The sequence below is a fragment of the Engystomops pustulosus genome, chromosome 7 (assembly GCF_040894005.1).
Source record: "Engystomops pustulosus chromosome 7, aEngPut4.maternal, whole genome shotgun sequence".
Classification (NCBI taxonomy): Eukaryota; Metazoa; Chordata; class Amphibia; order Anura; family Leptodactylidae; genus Engystomops; species Engystomops pustulosus.
This window is the reverse complement of record NC_092417.1, coordinates 156149928-156177377: the sequence shown is the minus strand read 5'-3', so window position 1 is coordinate 156177377 and position 27450 is coordinate 156149928. Positions and strand designations below refer to the sequence as shown.

Here is a 27450-nt window from a genome sequence, read left to right as displayed (position 1 = left end):
TCAGACCACCATGACAGCTGCCCCCAACCACAAGTCTGGGCAGAGGGACATCTCATGTTCTTCACTTTTCCTTCATCACTTCAATCTTGGGCCCCTAACAATGTCACCCTACTACTACCCCCAAGACTGTGCCCCAAAATACTGGAATAGTCCCCCTCTTCTCCTAAAATACAAGTCTCACATTGTGATAATGCACCTCCATGCTGCCCGCAAAATGATTATTTCCCTCCTCTTAATAGACCACATATAATAATGCCCAATACCATTGTGCCCCCATCTTATACTACAACCCCAACCTGTAAACAAGACCAACCCTCCATTGTGACCCCATACTGTATTTAGCCCACCTTGTGGCCTTGATGGTGTTTAAGGTTCCCAATTCTGTCCCCCAATACTGTATTAAACACCCCTATGTCCACTAATCTTATATATAGGACACTTTGTGTCCGCCATAGGATATAAAGCCCCTTATTGCCTCCATTCCCTATAAAGGCCCCCTTTGATTCCCCCATGCTGTAAACCAACCCAGTCAATTGTGGCCTTTATGCTATATAGAGCCCCCCGTGATTGGGACCCTTAAGTGTATACATTTTCCTCTTGTGGCCTCCATATCCTATAAACAACCCCTTTTTGTAGCCCCCCTCTGTATAGCCCACGTTCCCCCATACTGTATTGCCACACACCATATGTCCCCAACATCCAGTCTACGGAGCACAAACTTCGTATTTCAACCCTCCAACCGCCCCAAACCCCCTTTCTTTAACAATCCCCAAAATGAATGCAAACACCAGATTACAGACTAGACTCTAAAAGGGCAGAGGGGAAGATATGGAGCACCTGCTCCTCCTGTACAGTTTGATGCAAAAAACTGGTAGCTAGAAGCTTCTCCGAAATCAAGTCAGAGAGATTTAGTAATGACAATATTGACAAAGAAATCTCTAAAGGTGGTCCGGCCTGACAGTGACCCCCAGTCAGGAGTGTAACTAGGATAGGTGGGGCCCTATAGTTTTCTGCATACCCCCTCATCTATAAAATATATATATTTGCACACACATATATATATATATATATATATATATATATATATATATATATACACACATACACACTCACCGGCCACTTTATTAGGTACACCATGCTAGTAACGGGTTGGACCCCCTTTTGCCTTCAGAACTGCCTCAATTCTTCGTGGCATAGATACAACAAGGTGCTGGAAGCATTCCTCAGAGATTTTGGTCCATATTGACATGATGGCATCACACAGTTGCCGCAGATTTGTCGGCTGCACATCCATGATGCGAATCTCCCATTCCACCACATCCCAAAGATGCTCTATTGGATTGAGATCTGGTGACTGTGGAGGCCATTTGAGTACAGTGACCTCATTGTCATGTTCAAGAAACCAGTCTGAGATGATTCCAGCTTTATGACATGGCACATTATCCTGCTGAAAGTAGCCATCAGATGTTGGGTACATTGTGGTCATAAAGGGATGGACATGGTCAGCAACAATACTCAGGTAGGCTGTGGTGTTGCAACGATGCTCAATTGGTACCAAGGGGCCCAAAGAGTGCCAAGAAAATATTCCCCACACCATGACACCACCACCACCAGGCTGAACCGTTGATACAAGGCAGGATGGATCCATGCTTTCATGTTGTTGACGCCAAATTCTGACCCTACCATCCGAATGTCGCAGCAGAAATCGAGACTCATCAGACCAGGCAACGTTTTTCCAATCTTCTACTGTCCAATTTCGATGAGCTTGTGCAAATTGTAGCCTTAGTTTCCTGTTCTTAGCTGAAAGGATTGGCACCCGGTGTGGTCTATATATATATATATACACACACACACACACACGTTTGTGTGGCAGGCGCCCCTTGCCACTGAAGGCCCCGTAGCAGCTGCAATGGCTGCTACCCCTGTAGTTACGCCCCTGCCTCCAGTGATTCCGCCAAGGAGAAGGTAAGTACTGTCAAGAAGGTGGAGTGAAATGGAAGAGTGAGAAGTGTAGCTCTGCGTAAGTTACTTATAAGAGAGGGGCCATGATATAGGAGGAGAACAGGTAGAGCTGTGAGATTTGTAACGAATCTGCAAGATAAGGAAGCATTTTTGATTGTAACCACCAAGCTGTGTTCCCATTTGTGATTATAACCACCAAGTAGTGTCCCCATTTCTAACTGTAACCACCAAGTAATTTCCTCATTTCTAACTGTAACCACCAAGCAGTGTAACTATTTGTATCTGTAACCACAGAGCTGTGCAACTTTTTGTGATTGTAACCACTAGTGTACCCGGTGGTTGTGACTGTAACCCCCATGCTGTGTACCCCTGTGTGACTGTAACCCCCATGCTGTGTACCCCTGTGTGACTGTAACCCCCATGCTGCGTACCCCTGTGTGACTGTAACCACCAAGCAGTGAACCTGCAGCCACCGAAGCTTACAAGCACCTTCACAAAATAGCGAGCCCTCCCGTGTTATAGACACACGACACACAAATCTGAGCACGATGGGAGGAGAGCTATCGGGAGAGATGTCTGCTTAGTAGAGGGTGTTGAAGGTACCTCCAAAACTGTGAGGTACCTTTCCTCGTCCCAATAGTGCCCAGAATGGGTCTCCATCTATGTCCATGCTAGGGGTCATCCTGGGGTCTATCATAGCCTGTGCATACAAGAACACCCCTTTAATAGTGCTGTTAATGATGGATTGTTCCCCTTAAGAGTTCTGGACCTTCTCAGTCCTTCGTTTCTATTTTTTGACAGCTCTTATGAATCGGATATAACTTGGCACCTATTGACATACCTGGAATTTCAGCAGCAGAGGATTCAGAGATCTTTTTAGTAGTGGTTAAAGTAAAATAGATTTTTTTTTCATATTTAATGCTTTATATTAGTCCAGGTAATATTAAAGGGGGTTCCAGGCTAAAACATATTGATGCTTGGCGGTCACACAGACCAAAAGAACCTGTTATCTGCACTCATTGAGCTCTATTGGTTGCCTGTTGTGGGCATGCTCTGTGACCTATGTAGAGGTCATTGTGCAGGGAGGGAGAGGACATATGTGGTAAACATCTCCTATTGTGCAGAGTTCCTTCATATTATTTCTACATAGACTTTCTGTGGAAATCCTGCTTGTGATAAGAAGAAAGTGATCTCTACAGAACAGGAAGGATCAGCTTAGTCTGAAGCTCCATGGGCGGATTAATGGCAGATTTCAAAAATGTATTATAATACTGTATATATAAAGCATGAACATGTCCATATACACAAATCACCACTACATCCAATCACCGGCCTCACTGGTCTCCTGCCATATATTGCTGAGACCAGTGACTGGCTTCCGTTTTGATGGGTGCAACTGAGACAACATTTAAACTGATCCTGGCAGGGGATCATAGCACAGCGCTGGAAGTGAATGCCTGGAACAAAAGGTAAGTCTGGGCATGTGTATACATATATATTTATTAGAATAGGTCTATTTTCTTTCAAGAACAGCGCCACTCTTGTCTATAGGTTGCTTGGGGTATTGCAGCTCAGCTCCACTGAAAAATAAAAGTCAACGCTAAAAGCTATTTCACATTTGGGAATGCATCACTGTTCTTTTGCATTATAACTCGTGTCCATCTTTGATTAAGAACATATAATGGCTGTTTTAAAAAGAGGTATTTATGATTAATTGGTTGAGTCTTTAACCAAGGAACAGCTGGTCTTGCAAGAGTGATCGCTCCATTCTCTTTTATGGGAAGGCAGGAGATGTGCCAGCCCTGTATCCTGCAATTTCAGCTATCGCATAGGGAATGTATAGAGCAGCCATACAAGAATTCCGACATAGAGGGCCACAATTTCCCTTTAAGACCTCATGCACACAACCATTATGGAACCAGAATATCCCTTAAAGGCCCAATTCACACGACCTTTATAGGAATAGTGACCTGGCCGCAAAGTCTGTTGCCAGATCACGGCCACTTCCCATAGAGGTCTATAGCATACAATCAAGGTACAGTAAAAAAAAAAAAAAATCTTTAAAATAACACCAAAAACACCAGCTCTAGGTGCTACAGAGGCTGACATGAGGACACTGCACTAAAATTTCACAATTCATCCTAGAGTATGCCCCCGATTGAAGTGTAAATCCCATACACTACGCAGGTAGGGTGTCATGCTGTGGATTTTTCGGACAGCGTAGTTTATACACCATGTGGGAAACCTTCAAGTCCTGTCTTTGGTCCCTTTAACATGTCATGGGAAGTGCATCTTCAAGTCTGAGTTTGCACCAATAGATCCAGTCAACACACAGACCAAGTTTATCGGACCATACTGAACCGTGCCAGTTCTATCCTAACTTCCGGTCAGTCTCCATGTAAGTTTCCATCTGCATTTTCCACTATAGATTTGTTATATAGCAGGGAACAACGCATAATAATAAATTACTCCCATACTGCGGCAGAGGAATGTTCCCCTACAGATTAACGTCTTACTATGGGAGTTACTCACCCATGATGAAGCCTGCGGTAAACATGTATCAGGCTTTGCCATAGGTCACCGGCAATTCCTTCCACTTACCTCCATATTACACATCTCATGGCGAGAATACAGGGGAGAAATGCTGCCTCTGCAGTTTAGATTAAGGAATTATTCTTGGAGGAACAGGAACATTTAGGAAGATTTACTAAAAAATGTGTCTTATGCAGGAAAGGTTTGGTTTATGTTTGAACACCTCTCTCTTAAAGGGGTTGACCATATAAAAGAACGTTTACCAGGGTACTTTTAGAGTCACCAGTATTAAACTTTCCCCTTCTGCCAGTAAGAGCTGAAGGCCACGTGAACCAGCAGCAGACACTTTCAGGACTCCTTGTGACGTCCTGCGGACTTTTGGCCAGTCAGGGTGGCCACCGCCTTTAAGAGCAGTCATTTACACACTGTATTGAAAGTACAGACAGTTAAAGAGATACTTCGTCAAGCTTTGTCTTTAGCTGCCGGCATTCTGGTTTCATTTGAAAGCTGAAATTCTCCTTTTTGTAATAACACCAGAAGCACAGTTCTAGACCCTACAGAGCCTCTGAAGCAATTATCCCCGTGAAGCAGCTCAATGTGACTCGCCCAAGTCGAAAAGTGACTCTTCTCCCCTCGTTTGAATAAGGTATCAGTTCATAGGAACACATTTTCCTCATACACATCCAACAAAATAACGCCATCATCAATTCTTAGTTCCAGTCTGATTTATTTCCTAAAATTTTGGAAAGTTACCTCCCTCTTTTACACTTTTTTTATTTTTTTTTAAAGAGAAGACTGGAAGGGAGGGACACTGCACCATTAGGCAAAAACTAGCACGTGAAACACCCCACAGCTGCTGCAGATGACGTCACATGCCCCATTTCCTGCACAGGTTATGATGTCACAGCTCAGTCTGGCTATGCAGAAAGTCCATAGGGGGGAGGGGGGTTAGCCTACGTTTCACAATGTAATATATATGAAAAAAAATACATACAATATAGAAGAACAGCAATATGAATGGAGCGAGGGAGCGAGGCAGGGGGCAACCTGTACAACCACTCCCGGTTTTTATCTTTCCTTTTGCTGGCAGGAGGCCTTCACTGCGCTGATCACGTCCGGAAGCAAAGATGCAAGAGCCGCTAGGGCAGCAGAGAGAGGATATCCCTCCCGAGACGCTGGCTGGAGGCATACAAGCTTATCTGGCTGTCCTTCAGGCCCATAGGGGGGTCTGCTCCCGCAATACTGGGGAGCCTAAGGGGTAAACAAGATCGCGAGGGGCAGAAATCAGTGAATCCTGGTCAGCTCTTCCACAATCTTGATCAGATCATCCACGGTGGTCTCTCTCTTCATGCCGCTGCCATCATCAATCTGGAAAAACAACAGGTCACGTTTAGGAGACCTCGATATGGAAGAACTAGGTGACCAACAAAGCAGAAGAGACCCGTCCTTACCTGTAGATTTGCTACCACCTCCTGCATCTTTGACCGACTTATGTCCAAAAAGCTCTCGATAAGATCTCCATCAATGAACCCGGTTGCAGCTTCGGTCTTCCTCTCCGTATGGAATGACCTCCAGGTGACAAAGAAAATTAAGGAAAAGCTACTGCAGAAAGTTAAGACAAACCCTAAAAAAAGAATTGGGCGGCTCTATAAGATTCTCACCTATTGTGTTAATGATAAGAATTGGTCACCATCCCCTTGGCAATAGCGAGGACATATTACAGGGGGACAATTTAGGTCAGGATTACTGTTCCAGCGGCCTCCAGAAGTCATAACTTAAATATTTAATGGAGTGGGAAACAGAAGGATCCATAAATTGCAGGCATCATGGTATTGCAGCCGAGCGTGCATTTAAAGGAGGTTGTTCATCGATATCAAGTGCCATGTGATAGAGGATAACTTAACGAACCATGGGTATCCCAGCGGTGGGATCATGAGAACGGGGGTCCATTACATCCTGCAAATGAACACAGCTGCTCTATTCATCTCTGATGCACTCAATACTTGGCTACATACATCAGTGCTATAGACATGGAATAGAGTGGCATCGCACATGTCTAACAACCTGGAACCCCCATCAATTAGCATTTTACCCTCTGGATAGGAGAATACACAGTGTGGCTGGACGACACCTTTAATTGAATAACTAAACTGCAGCATCCTGCCACCACCAATATACAGTGTAATCTGTATGCCCTCTGCCCTCTGGTGCCTGGACAACTGATCAGAGTCCAGGCGTTAGACCCTAATCTCCTGATGACCCATTCCCAAATATAAGTCATTGGCATAAATAATTATTGGTGCCCTGGAAGCTCCTTCGATACTGTATTCCCAACGTACATGTTATTTGCTGAAATTACATTGCGTTGCAATGTTTGTATCAAAGTGCTAAAAGTCTCTGGATGTCCCCAGGACGCGTCAATTCTTCGTCACAAGATCAGCTAGTGGGTCATGACTGATAAAAGTAAAAAGGATATAAGGAGTGCTCAATCTTTCCTACGCTCTTGATGACTTTGTTTAGCCGGTTCTGCACATCTAGCAGGAGATTGTACCAGCTCTCAGATACGGACGTCACCAGACCTGCAATACAATGGAGACACGCTTAAGTGGATGCTACAGAATGACTGAAGACGTCCTCAGCAGCTTCTGTACCTACCAATCATCCCATTCACAGTGCCAAAGAGCACCGAGCCTTGTGTAGGAGGAGACGTCTCCCCCAGATTCTGCATGACCAGCGATCCGTGGCAGAAAACATTCACAAACTCCCCTAAGTGGAAGAGTCCGACTTCTTGTAAGTGTTGTCTTTCCTCATCTGTTGTAGCAGCGCTGGGAATGGAAACAGAGAAATCTCATCTATAACTTACAGCAATAATCTGATTATCCAATTTTCACACTAACCATACAATATTTATAAAACTGTAGGCTACTATTTGCACCATGCTACCATTACCTGTCTTTTTGGCATACAAATAAGTTAAATGCGTTTTCCGCTCCCAAGAAGTTGTCGTCATCTAGTATCTCCACTGCGCTCATCCAATTGGGGTTAAAATCCCGGGCAATCTGTATGGAAAAATATCAACCATTTATTACAAGTACAACTTATGGATGGATACATACAGGGCCATCCAGAATGGACATCACAGCTCATGAACACAACCGTAATTGGGGGACGCGAGCTAGCCGCTTAAATTGTGGTCAAATCACGGCCCCCATAGAGGTCCATTTGGCATGGCCACAGTGTCTTGAGGCAGGGTGCATACGCAGTGTATCACCCCTCCATCAGCAAGTCAAGTGGCCACACCTATAAAATGTTTGAATGTTTTATTCAAACCTGTATTGTGGCTCAGATGCACAGATCCTATGGCTAAGAGCATGGTGAGAACCACTCACCTTGCCCATGCAACACGGCCGTTAACTCTCCTGTTGGTGGCCCATATTGCACAAATGGCTGTGTGAATGAGGCCTAAGACTACCTGCACATCGAATATCAGTGGTCAGTTGTTGTGGTCCATGTGTCATCTTTTTCCTCAAGCCTTACACCCGCAAAATCTGACCCGGACATATTGGCGGCTGAACAGCCAATCTGGCAAATTGACATCCCTAGTAACTAGTCACAGCTATCCGCCCTGGCCAATCATAGGCATGGCTAGTTGCTAGGGGTGTCACGTTGCCAGATCAGCTATTTGGCCACCAATCCAATCCAGCAGTATGTCCAAGTCAGACGGAAGAACAAGAGCATCGGGTCGGCTCATCTCTATCCATGAATCATCTGTATTTAATCTGTATTTGCAAATCGAAAAAATAAATAAATGATAAATGTCACCAGTTCTTGAACGTCACATGATAATGTTACTGATTTGCAAATATGGACCGCAAAAGGGATGACTCCTGTGTGGCATCTGTATTGTTCCCATTCTAATAGACCTCTATGCCTGCCAGCTCAGGAATTTCTACAGCCTTCACATAGGTCTGTTCACCTTTTCTGTCCCTTCCTAGACTTCAATGTCTGAAATTTTACCTTCCATAGTTTATAGCAGTAACAAGCCGTGGGTTGCTGCGCTAATTTTTCCTGCTATTAACAATGGAAGGCCTAAGTAACCTACTGCATGCGGGTGTGAACTTCCAATCCTTTCTAATCTCTGGCGATCTTATACCTGTTTGTGTAAGCCTTATGTAGCTTTAGAATGCCTCCTTCATCAATAGCACAACAACAACTGACTTGTACGGCCATGATGAGAAAGATGGAGACTTTGAATGTAAGGTCTCTATGGTAAAGGCTCAGTAGGGAAGTGAAAAGTACAGAGCACAGAAGCTGCAAGTGTCACTGTAAACTTGAATCCAACAACACAATGGGGGACATTTATTGGGGCCTGTAGGCACACAGTTTTTTTGGCATATACGCCCTGAAAGAATCACAATTCGTTGCAACCCTCCATAAATTTCAATTATTTCCCCCTTTAAAACTCTTCCACACCCAGTGGGCGTAACAGAGGGAGCAGCCAGCGGCAGAGCTGGCACCCCACACCTACGCACTCACTATAGCCTGAGACCATTCATTCAGTGTGGGACTGGCCCACCAGAGTACCAGAGGATCCTCCGGTGGGCCCTGGCTCAACACAATACTGAACCCCAGAGGTCCATCAGAAAACACCACAATTTGGAGGCTGCTAGAGTATAGTTCCTTGGGGATAATGAAGAGTGGGCCCCCAAATTGATTTTCTCTGTTGGGCCTAAGGAAACCCAGTCTGACATTGCATTCATCCCCGAATGGTTGCAGGTAATAGTGCAATTCTACGAATGTATCTGGCATGGGGGAGCTTATATCATACACCGAGACACGATGCACCGGACAGATGTCTGCCCGCTTATTTTACCGTTACATACTTCCAAGGATCCTTTTTATCTTACCTCTTCAAAGTTTCCTTCCATTGGTTTGTATGCCAGCAGCAGGACTGAGCGCATCAGATCTCCCACCAGGATGAAATCTCCCTTGGTTTTCAGATACAACGCCATGATATTGTTGTAATGGTTGCATTCTGTGCGCAGCTCCTTCTCCGCTGTCCATTCGTATAGCCGGACCTGTGTATTAAGAAATTGTTGGCTAAACTGTAGAAAAGTTCGGTAAGACATCCAATCACAGTCCTGTGTATCTCACCGTGCTGTTGATGCTGGCCAGTAGCTTCCCATTAAACTCCACCATGGAGTACACGGCTCCCTTCACCTCCTTCTCCGCAACAGTCTGCAGCTTCCCTGTAGAGGCCAGCACAGGTCTATTAGTTTAGCCAAATCGTGTGGTGAGAGAATAAATAGACCGGCACTGCCCACCAATTTTCATCCGACATCCTAAATATGAACAGATATGCAACGTCTGTTGCGGTAACAATGGGTCAGGCGCTCCAAGGGTGCCCACCAAAAAGTAAGAGAAGCAATATATCCAAGGAAGAGAAAGAGTAGCAGCACTCGCCCGTTAAAACGACTCTATTTCTATAACAGCATAGGTGCGGGAGGACGGCAGGTACGGTAAGGTTACGGTCCATTTCGCACTGTGAAGCGCTTTTTCAAACCATGTCCTTGCAGTGCCCGGCATCCTCCCGCACCTATGCTGTTATCGAAATAAAGAGCCGTTTTAACGGGCGAGTGACGCTCCTCTTTCTTTTCCTTGGATCTATTATTTTAGTGCCAAGATTGGCTCTTTTAGCATTTCTTCAGTCCCCAAAAAATTATTTTGTGTATAAGAGTTTGTTTTTTGCAGGAGGAGTTGCATTTTCTGTGCCATTTTTAGATACATGTACATTACTGCAAAGATTGTAGAGGGGTCGTTAACAAGGTCACTTTCTTCCCAAAACCTCTCCTGACAATGAGTAGTACGTGATATTGCAACTAAGCAAAGTTCATTTACACGCTGCAACACCAGGAAAAACCATGGTTAGACGGCCGTGCTATTAACCCCTTAGTGACCACCCTTAAGGGTTATGACTTGCAAAAAAAATTCAGTAGAATATAGCAGAAAAGTCACAACTATATCTGCAAATTTTTCATTTTACTGCAAATCCACTGGCGAATCTGCAACCTTTTTTCCCATTGCGATTCAAGGTGAAGAGATCCTTAGAGGATTAATCGGAGGATTTGCCATTTCTCACCATCAGAATATTGGAAAACGACAATCCTTCCTTGCTTGGGTTCGGCCTCGTCCGGGTACACCATGGCGGTTCCCACAATGAAATAAGTGCTTGGATCCTTTCCCAGCTTACACGACACCAAACTGAGGGTGTACTCGTTCTGCAAGAACTGGTGAGTGTGCAGGACTGAGAAGAAACAAGAGAACAAAACAAGAATAAGCCTGGAAAATAAACACAGATAAGACTTTTATTATAGGGGTTGTCCATGTTCAGCAAATAATATGGTTTGTGTAAATAAAAGTTGTACAATTTTCTAATATACTTTCGGTATCAATTCTTCACGTTTTTTTTAGATCTGCTTGCTGTCATTCTTTAGGAAGCTTCATTGTTTACTTCAAATGGATAAAGACTGGTTCCACAGCTGCACGGCTCGTTATATACCTGGTCATGTGAGCTATGCACCCGTGTGACATCACATGACAGGGAAGATAACGAGTCGTGCACCCATGTGACATCACATGACAGGGAAGATAACGAGCTGTGCACCCGTGTAACATCACATGACCAGGGAATACAACGAGCTGTGCACATTTGGGACATCACATGACCAGGGAATATAACGAGCTGTGCACGCTGCGTAATCTCTAGGTGCTAAATAAATAAAGAATTATTATTATTATCATCACATGACCAGGGAATATAACGATCTGTGTACCTGTGGGACATCACATGACCAGGGATACAACGAGCCGTGCGCCTGTGTGACATCACATAACCGTGGACCGGCTCGTTATATATCACAGGTGCACGCTCGTTATATCCCTGGTCATGTGGACCAGGAATATAACGAGCCATGCGCCTGTGTGACATCACAAGAACAGGGATACAACGAGCCGTGCGCCTGTGTGACATCACATAACCAGGGAACAGTTTTTATACACAGGAAGTAAACAATGAAGCTTCCTGTAAAATGACAGCAAGCACAGATCTAGAAAACCGTGAGGAATTGATACAGTAGTATATTGGAAAATTCAATAACTTTTTTTTTACCATACAAACCATATGAATTATTTGCTGCAATTGGACAACCCCATTAGATCGGGGGTCATAGACTACCTTCAAACGTGTGTTGATCTATGATGAGAAGGTTGTGCACCTCAATTTCTTCTCCAAATGAGGTTTCGTGGGGGGACGTGCTTCCTGAAAACAGCTTACTACTGCTCACGCTGGAAGAGAGGGCCTTGAAGAATACACAGGGTGTTGAAAAGCGGTACAAATAGTAAAAAAAAAGGTAATTGTACAATGGAACTATAATACACTTTGCATATACAATTATATAATATAGTCCAAATAATCTGTGGTGATAAACCTGTACAGGTAATGAACTTTCTACATGTCCCGGTGTCCTCAGCATAGGCTTATCCTTTGTAATGTGATGTACTGACCTGGGTGCTGGCACTAGGTCGGAGCGGAGAGCTTCCTCCACTGGCATCTTGCACCTCCGTTCGGCTGGACAGCACCCCGAAACACTGAGATACCTCCTGATAGCAGATCTTCCTGCAATAAGCAATGCAATGCAAACCTGTAAGTATTATGGTCCTTATTATTGCTCATCAGTCTTGTTGAGGAAGGAGTTGGGCCAAGTCTACACTTGTGTCAGTATCACCAGGTAACTTTATCCTAAACCCTCATTACGAACCCACCTGGGAGACTCGTAGAGAGGAACCGTTCGGATATGAAGCTTTTGTATTTCATCAATCGTTCCAATGGTGAGGGTGCTGTTATTCGCTAAAGCCAAACTGTAAATGAGAAAAGTGGTAAAATGGGTTATCTTCATAAATCATTGTCATCAGTCAGTGCTGATCAGTCTCCTTTCCCATCTAGCAGCTAAGTAATCTAACTTGCTTTGCTGCCATTCACCGGCCCATAGCACTCTGGGGAGTAATACTGAGCATGTGCGACCACTACTTGTGTGGATGTGCACATTGCTATACACTTGGCATCATACTATTTAAAGTGACTGTCACCAGATTTTACCCAATTATGCTACTAGCCCTTTCAAGTAGCATATCAAATGTATTTTCTAGAATTCCTTCCCTTATGTGAAAGCTCACCTGTTTTTTGCTTATTTTTATTGAATTTTTTAAAACATTAAACTTACACATAAATGTACATTGCATCACAGTTAGTTGTGTGTACTTAAGTGAGGAGACAAATACAGGTTTGGCCATGGATGGCCTGCATGAATCCATAGACCTGAAGTACAACAAACCATTAGGAAAATGTCTGCAACAGAAGACACCAGAGAAGTGGAATACAGTAACATAAAGTCATGACAGTGAGGCGAGAAGAGTCATATTTGTCTGAGATGAGTCAAGACATGGTTTCATGGAGTCAGTCGCACTTCTCTTCGGTTCTATAGGATTTATATACTTTTGGTGTTAAAGAAGAGACAAGAATCTCATCTTTCAGATCAGGCTTATGGTTGTGTAATCTAAAGAACCGAAGATACATAGGAGGCAACTGGGTTTATATGTATTTAACTCCCTATACCTCCGGTTCTGTAGATCACAAAACCACATGATACAATTCCAGTTCCCTCCTATCTATTTAACTCCCTCTAACTAGGGTTCTGTCCATCACAGAACCACAAGATGAGATTCTAATCTTTAATATGACACCAGCAGCATGTTTCTAGGTGCTATAGAACAACAGAAGACAGGGGTGCCTGAAATGACCTGTCCCCTGCAGCCTTTAAACTTGATTCTTCTCATTCACATATAACTCTTCTCTGCTTTTTCATTTTTACTTGAGTGTAAATGAGATTTTGTTTTTTTAAATTGGTCAGCGGGAAAGATTTCCCAGAAAAGAATGAATTTTACAAAAATTACATTTTATACCCTACCTGACGGGGGTGGTAGTTTAATGGGGCAAAATCTGGTCACAGGTTCCCTTTAACCCCTTAAGGACGCAGGGTTTTTCGGCTCATTTCTCGCTCTCCAACTTCAAAAATCCATAACTTTTTAATTTTTACGTGTACAGACCTGTGTGAGGGCTTATTTTGTTCGTAACAAATTTTACTTTCCCGTAATGTTATTTATTTTAACATGCCGTGTACTGCGAAGCTGAAAAAAATTCCAAATGTGGAAAAATTTTTTAAAAAACGCACGTGCGTCACGTTCTTGTGGGCTCAGTTTTTACGACTTTCACTCTTCGCTCCAAATAACACGCCTACTTTATTCTTTGGTTCGGTGCGATCGCGGTGATACCAAATTTATACAGGTTTTATTGTGTTTTAATACATTTTCAAAAATTAAACGAATGTGTACAAAAAAGAAAAAAAAAAATGTTGCCATCTTCTGACGCTAATAACTTTTTCATACTTTGGTGCAAGGAGCTGTGTGAGGGGTCATTTTTTGCAAAATGAGGCGACATTTTGATAATTTTTTTATGTAAAAGGTGTAAAAGTCGCATTTCGGACATTTGGGCGCCATTTCCCGCCTCGGAGGTCACTGCCGCCCGTAACCGTTTTTAGATTTTGATAGATCGGGCATTTTGGGACGCGGCGATACCTAATGTGTCTGTGATTTTTACTGTTTATTATGTTTTATATCTGTTCTAGGGAAAGGGGGGTGATTTGAAATTTAAATATTTTATACATTTTTTTTATTTTTTAAACTTTTTTTTTTTCACTATTTTTTAGACCATCTAGGGCACATTAACCCTAGATGGTCAGATCGGTGCTACCATATACTGCAATACTTCTGTATTGCAATATATGGCATTTTTGCAGCACATTCATTACAATGAGCCACTGGCTCATTGTAACGAATCTGCAGAAGCCATGTAGCCTCGTGTCAAAAGAAGACCCGAGGCTACCATGGCAACCCGATCGCCGTTTTTTAAACGCCGGCGGCGGCAAGCACCGACCGCGGTTATTAGCGGTGGGGGTTTTCTGCAAAATGCAAAAACCCCCACCTTTGTATGAAGAGGACTCAGCCCGTGAGCCCTCTTCATACACTCCTTACAGCTCTGCGCCGTAGAGCTACGGCGCAGAGCGTTAAGGGGTTAAAGGACATCTATCACCAGGATGAAAGACCGTATACAAATGACCCTAAAGGGATCCAGGCTCCATTAACACCTATGGAGCCTGGAGCCCCCCAGGCTCATTTGCATACAGTTCTTCATCCTACTGGTGGATGTCCTTTAAGTATATTCTTATCATTACCACGTGTAAAAGGCAAACTAATAGCACAACGCACCTATCCGGATACCCTTCAGAATTCAGGGGACACATGTAGTTGACCTCCTTTAGGTTAACATTTGAGAAGACCAGTTTGTGGTTACTGCTGTAGATGACGGTGGGGCGATCAGAACAGGCAAATACATTTGTTGTGGACAGAGATCGGAAAGTCCTCAATACAGTGGGCTGTGTCCCCAGGGTCACCTTCTTCCTGTCACTCAAAAGACCTGAGAATTGAGAGGAACAGGAATGCAGATAATTGCTTTACATACTGACAAGTGGAAGAGCCTGTATAGTGGGGCCAACACTTACCGGTTTCTGTATTGAGGCTAAAATAGAAGAGAGCGCCATCCCCTAGCGCACACAGCAGGTAGTGACTGTTCTCAAAGGACGTCATGAGGATGGACCTGGGGATGATCTCTGAAGAGAGGAAATAAAACAAATTACATCTTAGTCACCAAGCTACAATGTCACCCACCGGCACAAAATCCCATCTGACTTACCTCCGCCCAGCATCTCCTTATGTAATAATTGAAATCCTGGTAAACTAAGGATGCGCGCTGAGATATCGGTCCACAGGCCGATTGCGCACAGCGTGGACATGGCGTCACTGCCGCCCAATGGAGTGACATCTAGACAGGCAACTTCATGCTCCATTTCAGTGCAACTGTTGAAAAAAAAAAAAAAAAAAAAAAAGGGGGGGGGGGGGGGTTTATGAACGGATCCAAGCCATCAAGAGATTAGAGGGATTTTACAACTATTTGTGTCTATGGGAGCTGTAGTAACAGAGCCTGGCCACTACACAGTGTATGATGCTTTACTTCAGGGTGGTACTTGGTGTAGAAACCCCTGTAATTAGCCGATTGATGGGAGTGGTCGTCAAAATTAAAACCTAAAGTGCCCAGAGGCTCGTTTGCATAGATTTTAAAAAACCTTTAAAAAAAAAAAAAAAAACAGTGCATAAGCAGCTAAAGGAAGAGCAGATTCTGCCAGGAGGGCACATACCAGTACATCAGTGTGCTTGGTTTACAATCCTTCACCCTGGTGGTAGATGTCCATTAAGTTGAATTTGGATGCAAGTAGGATCAGGTATATTTGATAAGTGTATATGTGTATATATACAGCTGAGCTGTATTATAGATGAATAGAGCTTTGCGTAATACCATGCACCAACCGTGGTCAGGAGGGAAACTTTTCTTTGGAATGCCATGTTTTTCAACTTCCAGACAACCACCTTAAGGGCTTAAAAGTCGACCATGTTTGGTCTCAGACTCAAAGACTGTGCAGTGTCTTGTTTTGCAGACCGATCAGTGTTGTGGATCAAAGTGATATGATGAAAGGAGCCCCTTTTTCCCCCAAATTACAGTTTGGCACTGATGATTAGCTGTGAATAAGGGACTCTGTCCTCCACACTGTGACCAGTCCATGAATTACCACACAGTCTGTAATTCGCAGAATCTGCTTTGACAGCTCCGGGGATTACCAAAAACAAAATCACCCCACAAATAACACCAGCGTTCTGTAGGGCACTTTTTAAGCCCTTTCCAAGCATTCCGCTTCCCTACCTTTTTTTTTTGTTCTGGTTTAGGTCTTCATGCACACACATTTTTAGGTGCTCTGAAGGTTAGGTAATGTCTGATGGTGGACACATTTTCTTTTTTTCTTGGAGATTTCAAGAGATCTAGAGAGCAACATGGCTGACAGGTGTAGAAGACAGGTGCACCAGCAGGGGTGGTTATGTCTAGTGTGCCCGGGGAAGTTCCTCTACATATAGTCATGACATTTTCTTCATACTTGAGAGATGATTAGCTGTCAGTCTCGCTTACCTCATCTGTTTCAGCTCCCCTGGGTGGATTTCCAGGTAGTAGAGGACCCTGCCCACTGCTAGCAGGATTTGTCGGCTGTTGCAGGAACACACACTGACTTTACGACCTTGCGGTTCCTTCCATTCACTAACCAAGCTTTGTGGGTCCTGAGATACTAGCCGCACCGAGGCCGATGTGATCTGAAAGTCATAAAGTAGACATAATAGATTGCCGAAAAACACAAAACTACTAAATCTAGGGGTTAAACCCCTAATCAAAACCACAGTGGTAACATGACAGCTGTCACTCACAGCTTACATACAACTGCATATGGGGCTGTGTATAAGCTACAACTGGCCTGTAGCATTATCATGTTACAGTGCAGGAAGGGGTTAATCACTAGTGTTAAGGTGTTCTTGTTACCTGTATGAGCTGCTGATGAGCCACATTCCCACAGAAGAAGGTCTGCTGATCATCCACAAAGCCTGCGAGGTCAGTCTCCTCCACCTCTTCCCCCGACAAAGTCAAAACTCTAGAAGACAACTAGGAGTTATAATGGAGAAGTAAAGTTGATATTACAGGTGACAAAACCATCTCATACCGCACCTGGTCTGCCCCACAAAAGACAAAACCAACGTGTCATCCGTCTCCCGACTGGCAGCGACTCGGAGCGGCCACAAACCTGCGGGAGAGCAGAGAGGTCATTATACAACAGGGGAAAGGATCATCAACAAGCCCTAAATAGGAATGTGTCACTGTATACAGGAGCCATGTCTACACCCTGCAGAGGATACAGTATGAAGGGAACCCAGCAAGGCTAAGGGGCACTAACCCAACCAAAGGTCTTCATGGACGGATGTCCAAGTGTCCCAAATAGTTCCTTACTATTCACAACACCTGTACAGATCTTCCCTGCAGCTTCAGGGCACAAGCACAGTGAATAGAGTTGAACTTTAATGGGGGTTGTACTAAGTTTGATCCCCTATCCACAGAATATAGGGAATAATCTGACTGCTGGGACCCCAACAAATGCAGAGATCGAGGGTACGGTTCTCACTTATTGAATGAAGAGGTAGGTCAATTAAGTGTCCTGCAGATTCATTCAATACTATGGGAGGTTCAGAAATTGCAGAGCACAGCGCACAGGTATCACTGGCAATAGAATTCACCTTATATGTGAGTGCTAAAGATACCGGCTCAGCAATTCTTCCCATACTATTAGAAGGAGTGGGAGAGCACACGCTCAACCTTATGCTTCAATAACTGAGAACTGAGAAGTTCTAGTGGTCAGTGAGGGACAAGCAGTTAAACCCCCATCGAACTGACTGTTACCCTGATGTTGGGTGTTGATAGAATCTGATTTAACCAAAATCAACCTGTAATTGCCACAAATCATTCCTCTAACTTATAGCGCAATGTAGGGGAAGGTGCAGGATAAGGACAGTGTGAATGACAGCAGAGAGGGGAGACCACATACATTTACAGCAAAGCATTTTACACCACAACATTTCCATGGTGGCGCCCTCTGCTGGCCAAGATTGAGTCTATTTTTCATCTTGCTTGCACGGGGGGGGGGGGGGGGGGGGTTGGGGATTACCTTTGATCCCTGGTAGGTCAATGCTAGCATGTTCATGGATACCAATGCCATTCCTAATAATTCGTAGTGATCCTTCCTTAAATGCTCCGGAGCAGGTAACAAGCTGCAGAAAGAGAACCAGAACATGAAAAATTGTACAGAAATGATAAAGAAAGAGGTGAGAAATAAAAGCGCATTAACCTCACCTGCCCCTGTCCCTGCCTCTCGAGGTCCACGACGCACATGTCCACAATGGGGCCCAGGTTAGTGAAAGTCTCCATTGCCACGACATAGGAGCCCTGCTCGTTGCTGTCCGCAGTAAGCTATAAAGACACAAAGATGTAAGATATAAGGTGTTATGAGAGGTTAATATAACAAGAGATGTCAGTTCCCACATACATTGTACATAATAGGACCGTGTAAAGGGGTGTGTAATGTGTAACGTGAATATGGGGTCCCAGTGTTACAACCTACATTGAGGGCTAAAGATGGTAATTACATAATTCTGTCATCTAAAAGATCCATCATGATAAACCAGGGACATTTACTCATAGATCCAGGCACCGTGACTTAAGCTAATGAGCCTAAAGGGCTCCTGGGTTTGTTACCAGAGCCCCTCCATGTTGTAGCTTTACAGGTTGTTACACGGTCTCCCCCTCCCTCAGCCCTTAAGCTCACCCTCTGCCTGATGTAATCTCTCTGCAGCCGCACACAGTTACAGTGTTACAGCTTGTGAAGCTACAGCATGGAGGTCCTCTAGTAAGACACTGGGCTATCAGGATAGATTTCAATAGTAGATTTCCTTTAATTTAAACACTGAAAATATTTTTTGTCAATCATGAGAATATAAGGTCCTTCTATATTCCCCATCCTAAAGGTTATCGATATTAACAGCAGCAGAAGGCGACATAGAATAAAAGCATAGTGTGAATATGTAACAGGCAAGTAATATGATGTCCAGAAGTCACATTGTCTGTATGCAGCTCAGACCCATTCAAGTGATTGGGTTTCAGATGTAATACCAAGTAACGCTTGGTAAGGTTCTGAGTATATCAGTTCTATGCTCCCAAATTCAGACTAGGGGTCTGAACAAACTAGACTCACCCTGCATTTCCCTGGCTTATTGGTGCTGCACCTCCTGTAGAGCTTCCAGCATGTGTGTGTAGTACGGCGGGCATACATTGGCGCAGAGGAGAGGAAGTAGATGGAGAGCGCTGCTCACCCCCACCCCTCTCCATAGAAATACACAGCACACGGCGCCGTATTCTGTAGAAAGATAGGACATGTCCTATCTTTCTACGGAACGGCACGGTGCCACACGTGTGCTGCACCGTACCACTCCCGTACGGCACCACAAGGCCACTGAAGTGTATGGGGGACATATATACGCTGGCCATATATACATCCCCCATACGTTCTGCGTCTATGGGAGTTGTTGGCGATACCTGAGCAATGTGAATGGAGTGGGGGGTGCATGCTCATCCTGCTGCTTCAGCCATTAGTGAGAACGGGACCCCCACTCTTTAGATTGTTGGGGGGCCTAGCTTTCAGAACTGATCAACTAGTTATCCCCTATCCTGTTAATAGTGAATAACTTTTATACTCTGGATAACCCCTTTTAGAGACTGTCAGATCTGCAGGTGGGAATATTCTAAAGCTAAGTGTCTTCTCATTGCCTCACACTACAGGGGAGGATGGGAATTCTCATTGCAGTATCTGCTGCATCCTGGCAGTGCCATACAAGGACATGTGCCATTACTTCTTGCTTTTACAACAAAACCCCATCTTTAGTAAGACGCCTGTAGATTTTGGGAGACGCATACACGATTCTAGGAGCCAGCGTGATATTTATACTAAGAAATCTATAGATGTCATTACAAAACAAGAGCAAAGGGCCATCAGCGACTTCTAAGCACAAAGGTCCCTGGCACGTGACCAGCGCCATGTGGTTTCTCACAATGAACAATGCTGGGTCTCCAAACTGTGAAGTCATGGCGGCTTCCAAGAACCAGAGCGCAGCTCCAAAGAGAATTGAAGAAATTTGCCCGGCAGCTGCCAAAGAGATTAGGATTTTAAAGCCTGGTCTGAAGTATTGCTTCCATTAAGGGATTTTCTAGACTTAACTTAAACTGGTCACCTTTAGTCAGCGAGTCCAAGTCCTGCTGACTGCCAAAACGGGTCCTGTAGGTTTTCCAGCGGTTACGTAACCTTCACTGCTCCATAAACAGAGCTGGGACAGGCAGGAGACCTCTAGCAATTCATGGCAGCCCTGGCCAGGAGAAAACTAGAGAGCAAGGCTGCCCCCTTGTGGGATTTCTGAGGTACTGCACAGAAATATCTATGAAGTCTTTTCGATAAAGTGATAAATAATTGATAGATTGTGCCCAAGTGTAATAGTTGCAGAAAGAAAGATTGTTAGAGCGTTACTGCATTCTAGCCAATTTCTTGCCGTTTATGCAGGAATAAAAATGCCAAATGTATCCACAGCCTCAATGCACCAGAGACCAAAAGTGTGTTCTTTGGGCATGGAGTAAGTTTTACACTGCACTCAACAGAGAGGCATCCATTTTAGAATAAAAACCAAAAAAGAAAGACACACACAAACACCATGCAGTATAATTATCAATCTTCCACTGTTCATTAAAAAATGGGCGTAACCTGGCCTTACCCAAATTCTACATGTACCCACAAAGTAGAATAGAATACCCTTGGCACCCCCTCTTAATGCCCATTTTTTTTTATTAAACTGGAACGAAGGGAATAAAACACATGGGGTGCACATTTAGTAAAAACAGTGCAAAGTGTATTATGTGCAGTTTGCCTGTGTAGTGTGCAGGGGGCGCCAGATTCAGGATTTCTGGCGCCCATTCTTCATCAATCTGGCACCCCCTGCACTGCTCCGACAGTAACACTTTTTTTTTTGGTGCACCTTAAACTTAGGGCGAGCAACACATTTGTTGGACTTTGCATGATAGATGTGTCGCACGGTTCAACAGAGCATCAGAACGCCACAAAACAGTCACATACAACACAGATGTGGCGCCGACACTTCTTAAATACCTGTGCAAGCAGTTTGCACCTAAAAGAACGTGCAAAGCCCGACAAAAAACTATCGCACGGCCCTTGGTAAAAATGTACCCCATGGATTTGACTATACATTTTCTTTGTACGAACAATCAACTTACCTTCACCAATTGGGAATCACCAAGTCGAGAGCCGACAAACACTACTCCGTTGTCCAGGTAGGTGAGACATTCTGCAATGGAGGTCTACAAGAGATAATAAAAAAAATATGGGAAGGTTCCTGTATGAGACAGGACTTGTCCACAGGTAGATTCTATGACCTGTACAAGGTGGACACTACCCAAAGAAGATGACCCCAGAAAAAAGTAAGAGTACAGATAAAGCAAATATGTTCTGACTAGAGGAAAATGCAATTATTTGTTCTGAATGTGCCTTAAGGGATGGGGATTTCCAGACCAAGTTCTCATAACCGGTGGGATCTCTTGTAGTGAGTTCCCCACTGATCTGGCACTTCTATTATGACAAAACTTGAGACAACTCCGTTAACATTGCCATTTGTTAGATGTATAATTTCTTAAATGTACATTATTAGATATATACTACAAATAAAGGGCCCCCTACCTCCCCCAGCAGCTCCACTCGGAGGTCCTTCAGGGTGACGCTTCCATCCATCTGTTCTTCCTTCTCAAGCAGCAACATAAACAAGCGACCTTCCATGTCTCCAAGAAGATAGCGGGAGCCGTTTACATCCACGCGGTTATGACATACAATAGTACTTTGCTGCAGGTAAAAGGAAATATGGCTATCCTATTATTACACTATTCACAATAAATATATAAAAGAATTACGTCCATCAAGGACATCAATATATAAGGAGATGTATTCCCCCCTTCCTGCCTGGGGGCTGAACTCTACCATCAATCTCAAGCATGATACACCAGGGACATTTATAGATCCAGGTATAATATTTGCTATCCTCGTCTACTTCCATCTGAAATCAACTTTTAATATTACACAAACAAGTCAGAAGGGCTGTGGTGGTGTTACTAGAACCCCTACGTGTGTAGCTTTACAGGCTGTTACACTGTGCAAGGAGCACTTCCTCCTAACAGCCTGTAAGTAAGTAGGGGCTCTGGTTACGCCTCCAGTAGCCATTCAAGCTCATTAGCGTAATTTCTAAGTTGATATTAGAAGGAAGGCAGCCAATAAAAACCAAATAGAAGATGATTGCCACAGTCACGGTGCATGGATCTATGAGTAAGTGTCCATGGTTTACCATGATGGATTTTGATGGGAGATTCAGGTGGCGAGGTGACTGTGAATCACTCTCCTTTCACCACTACTTGAGATTTGAGAACAGCTGACCAGGAAGGCCCAGCTATTCTTCAAAGTTACATTGAAGTCAATGGAGAAATCTATACATGGATATCCACCTGCAGAGGAAAGAAGGGTTTGGCAATCCCCATTTTCATGATAAGAAATAGACCAAGTTTATCTGTACACATTTCCAGTAATCTACAGACCACTCACCTTAATAATTGGAGGGGCTATTGCCAAGTATTTTTCACCATTGTGGTAAGTTATAGACTCCTGGCCTATAATAATGGCTCCTCCAAATGGCTCTGGAACTAAGGAAGAGAAAAGTCAGGGCACAGATTATGACGACACATAGAGATCTGTATCATCACTGGTTGGATGGAGTCTTAAAAATGTTTAGCTCAATATACACATAGCTCAGGTATAAGCATATGTCAGGATTATTCCCTTCATTCTTTTTTACAATGTAAGGCGGCAGTGTATTGCGTGGTATACGGTGGGATACATTCTCTGATTCTGCTCCCCACTTTAAGCGGGAGTATGAACAAATTTTGGAATTTTGATTTACTTCTGCCGATGTTTAGGGTTTCTCCTAATATGTATAAGGAACACCACAGTATATGCTCAGCGGAGCCCGTGGCTGGAGGCCATTCAGTGGCATCTGTCCACCATAGCAACTAAAGGCCTACAGTGAATGCATAGTGCTCCTCCCAGCAACATGAAAAAGTGCAGTCATCTAATCTATTCCATCCAGAGTTTCCTTCCAGTTGGATACAATGTATACTAAGCTGATTGAGGCTAGGGAGGCCTCGGCCTGCCAGTATAGTCTATGAACACATATAAGTTTTGACCGAATGTAAGTTTTGTGGGGGTGTTCCCAGTATGCAGCGGTAACTAAAACCAGTGAGGAGACCACGGACCATCCATGTCTGATCAACAGAGGCTCAACTTCATGACATAGAGGACAAACAGAATCTGCTGCTATAGTCTTGGTAAAAAAAAAAAAACACACCACAGGACACCTCCAAAAACCTTATGGAGACCAGGCTTTTAGGAATGAGACCCAGCAATATACTGACATGGACAATCTATAACACTACATATATCTATAGGTACCTGCGATCACCATAGATGCCTCGGCCTCCACGTTTTCCTGCTTCCATGGACCTTTACTGAACTCTTTTTCCCTGAGGGAGACCTCATAAGTCTTTACATGCCGCCCCTGAGGATCCTGGTACACAAAGCAGATGGTGGGGGCCTGACAGCTGTACAAGAACTTGACATCGATGACGTGCAGCTCTTCTAGTCGGATGTTGAACGCTTTTAACTCTTTATTGTCTCTCTCCAGGGGGATCACTTTGAACAGCCCGTCATATAGACGCAATCCAATCATACGGCAGTCTGGATCGATAATCCCGATGATCCCCGTTTCAGATGGTCGGCCGATGCGATCCTGGGAACGTGGGAGATAAAAATTTTGTAGAAATTTAGCAATAACTAAATAATGAATTAAAAACGGATGATTTGCTGGTGTGGTCGGTACCTGTACATTGCCGTGTGCCCGGGTTATGATATCAATGCTGTCTCCCGTCTGCTTATACTCCAGGATGCAGGCGTTGTATTTAGCCGTCAGGACAAAGAGCAGATCTTTACTCTCACCCTGGACAGGAGCAAAAAAATGAAAGAATTGCTTCTTGGTTACAAACAAATACATCCATTGTCTACAACTAGAAGGACACAACAGAGAACATAGCAGTCACCTTGGGTCTGAAGAGCTCCATCACCGCAATCTTCCCATACATCCCCACCTCCTTCACAGGGCGCAGCCCCTCGGGGGTCACCACATAGATCTCCAAACGTGTGTTCTTAGCTATTAGAAGATTCAAGTCATCTTCAGATGTAAAGTGTCCTGAAAGAAGAGAAGTCAACAAAGACATTAAAGTTTTGACTTGTCTTATCTTCACCAACAAGAAGCTGTGTTCAGTGTTGGACTGGGATTCCCGAGCCCACCATATAAATTTGTCCACAAGCCCCTGAAAGCCTCCACTATTAGTCCACTATTGGGTACAGCCTGGGACCACCAGAGAATCCTCTAGCACTCAGACACTGGCTCCACTAAAACACACTGTACATCCACTACTTTACCTATAGCTGAAATTTTCACATATAACCAAGCTACAGCATGAGGGGCTATGGAAACATCCCCCTAGATCCTTGTGGCTCATTAGCATCGTTTTTCAAGTTGATTTTAGAAGGAAAGAAGACATTGATAAATATAAGATTACCACACGGTGCCTGGATCTACGAGTAGTGTCCTTGATTTACCATGATGGATTTTGATGGTAGATTTCCTTTAAAGACGTCTTCCAGGAATTGTGGAAAAAGTAGTGGGGCAGGGGTGGCAATAACTGGAAGTACTATGGGTCACAGGATCCAACAAGCATCCTCCTCCCATGGCTAGAGGAGCCCCTTTTATCAGCGGCCACAGTCTGGTCTGGGTGGAGGAGGGGGTCATTGCCGTTAGGCATAGGGGTTGAAATTACTATAATTACCTTCAATTTTTACAAAAACAGAGGCAGTAATCATTTTCTTGTGTATCTGTCAATAATGATACACAGCCATGAGTTATACCTTTGTATGACTGAAAATGTCATACTCCTCCTCGGCTAAAAACGCTAATCAATAACGGTAAGAGGAGTATTATTACTCTTCTGGACAAATGTCCATGCAGCCTCTGACCCCAGTGACAACAATATTTTGGCGACACCAATGACAGCTCTCTGCAGTCACAAAAGAAAGAACAGTGACATCACTGCTATTATTCAGATGATCTCATAAGGAGCAGCTCACTCGTTGCATTTACTAGATCACAAAAAAGGGGGCTGACTGTATTCTCACAGTATTTGTCAGGATTAAGAGGAATAAACTTGTATCAGCCTCTCATTCGCTACAGTTTCCAATACAGGGCCGAGGTTAAAGGTCACCTGTCACCACAATTTACTTACCTGCACTAACTTGTTACCCATGCCACGCCACTATCCTCTTCCCACTAATTGATGCCCCATTCAATGTGATTGCTGAAAATTGCTGAGCACAGTGCTCAGGTATCTCCAACAATCTCATAGACAGGAGCGCCTCTGGCTCATTCCCACATTTTTATTAAGTCTTTCTTAGAAGAATCTAGATGTTTCAGACATAAGAAAAACAACTCCATTCCCTGGCAGACATAACGAGCAGTCTACATCAGTGAATCTCATGGTAGATGTACCATAAAGCAGTGGTCCCAAACATTTTTGTATCTGGGGACCGGTTTCAAGCTAATTTTTTTTTTATTTCCAGGGACCAGGTCGGGAAACCCCCTTATCAGGGTCCCTTAGAAAAAAAAAAATGAGTCGCCCCACAAATACCTCATATCTAACCCCAACCCATATAATATGCCATTTTCAGCAGACCCTGATCTAAAATGCCTCCTTACCTGCGGCCTCCCCCTTTTCTGTAGCTCCTCCTGTTTTTTCTGTTGTCCGTCTACATAAGAAAGGGGCCACAGAAAAGGGGACACTATAATACCCCTTTTCCTATAGCCCAACACACAACCTAGTCTTTGGCCTTTTCACTAAGAGGAAAAAAAATTTCATACTGTATGTACTGGAGTATAAAGGCAAAGGCACCTAATTTTAGCACACAAAAAAAAATAGAAAAAGTTACGGACTTGAATATAAGCCCTGGGGGGAATAATGCAGCCGCTACTCTAATAATATGTCCAGCAGCAGCCACACCCCTTTAATGTATTGTCCACAGAAGAAGGGTCGGTTGTGCCTCATCGTACTCACATCTATGTGTTTATCTTTGGGTTGTGTTTATTGAGGCCATGCAAAGGAAATATACAGGTTGATTTTGGACCCTAGACCTCAGGTCCATACAGACCCTCAATTGATCATATTTGTCCTCCTTAAAGAATTCTGTTCTGGTGTCCTCATTTCTCCTCTCTTGATTCCTTATTTAAGCGATTGTGTAAATCACCTTTCTGTCCTGTATCCACTGACAGATTAATGAACCGGATAAAGCGTCTAATGACTTCACCGTTTACAGACACTCCCTGAATAGTTTAATCACCAAAGATATTATCTAGCTATGGAAAGAGTTAATCATTAGCCTCCTTAGCCTTCTCAGCTTTGTCGTCTTCAGACAGATATCAGATACACTGCTCACTACAGGAGAAAGAAGGGAGACCACATCTTACTTGTAGAGAAAGAACATATTTTAGGGCTAGGCTGCAGCCATGCTTGTGGCAGCTGACCCACTGATAAATCTCATATGTCCTGGTATGATTTCTTATCACACTGGGGAAGATTTGTGTCCATGCTGATGTATGGAAGTGATATTCAGGGCAGACATTTCTATAGTATCTGCTGCAACAATTCTCCCTCACTTGATGCTTCTGTTGTGTTGTCATTGGGCTTAACCTGGAGAATTTTATTTCAGACCTCAGTGTCCATAACATATTGGTGTCTGCACAGCTCCATACATCACATATATAATCATAGTGACACATGACAGCCCCGGGTTAGACAGCAGGAGGATCACAAGGGGTTAATGCGCAGCGATATGTCCGATCCCCGGCTCCTTCCGGGCACTGACCTGTCACACAGGCGTTCACCGCTGTGGGCTTCTGCGCGGTCACCACGTAGTTGTAGGACATGTTGTCGCCGGGGATGAGCTCCTGTCGCTGCGATTTACTAAGCGACAGGCGCGAAAACAGACAGCAACAGGCCGCCTATCACCGGAACAGGAAACAGGACCAGGCACCAGAGAGAGCGGCCAAGTGTGGCTAGAGCGGCTCCTCTACCAACCATAGATAGGAGGATAGCGGGCT

The 27450-nt window shown here is 44.0% G+C and overlaps 1 protein-coding gene across 1 annotated transcript; it reads right to left on the bottom strand.

The window, feature by feature from the left end:
* Positions 1-5201: 5201 nt before the first annotated feature.
* Positions 5202-27422, bottom strand: DDB1 (damage specific DNA binding protein 1). The gene is made up of 26 exons (XM_072118488.1): positions 27216-27422; positions 24338-24486; positions 24121-24237; positions 23694-24030; positions 22791-22888; positions 21882-22040; positions 21422-21505; positions 18443-18559; positions 18258-18360; positions 17267-17342; positions 17084-17192; positions 16682-16860; positions 15359-15522; positions 15168-15275; positions 14875-15082; positions 12316-12411; positions 12058-12169; positions 11729-11852; positions 10634-10798; positions 9649-9743; positions 9402-9572; positions 7444-7553; positions 7150-7319; positions 6971-7073; positions 5946-6069; positions 5202-5862 (listed from the first exon to the last, which is right to left on the bottom strand). The coding sequence occupies exons 1-26, from the start codon at positions 27274-27276 to the stop codon at positions 5779-5781; spliced, it is 3423 nt and encodes a 1140-aa protein (XP_071974589.1). The 5' UTR covers positions 27277-27422; the 3' UTR covers positions 5202-5778.
* Positions 27423-27450: the final 28 nt, after the last annotated feature.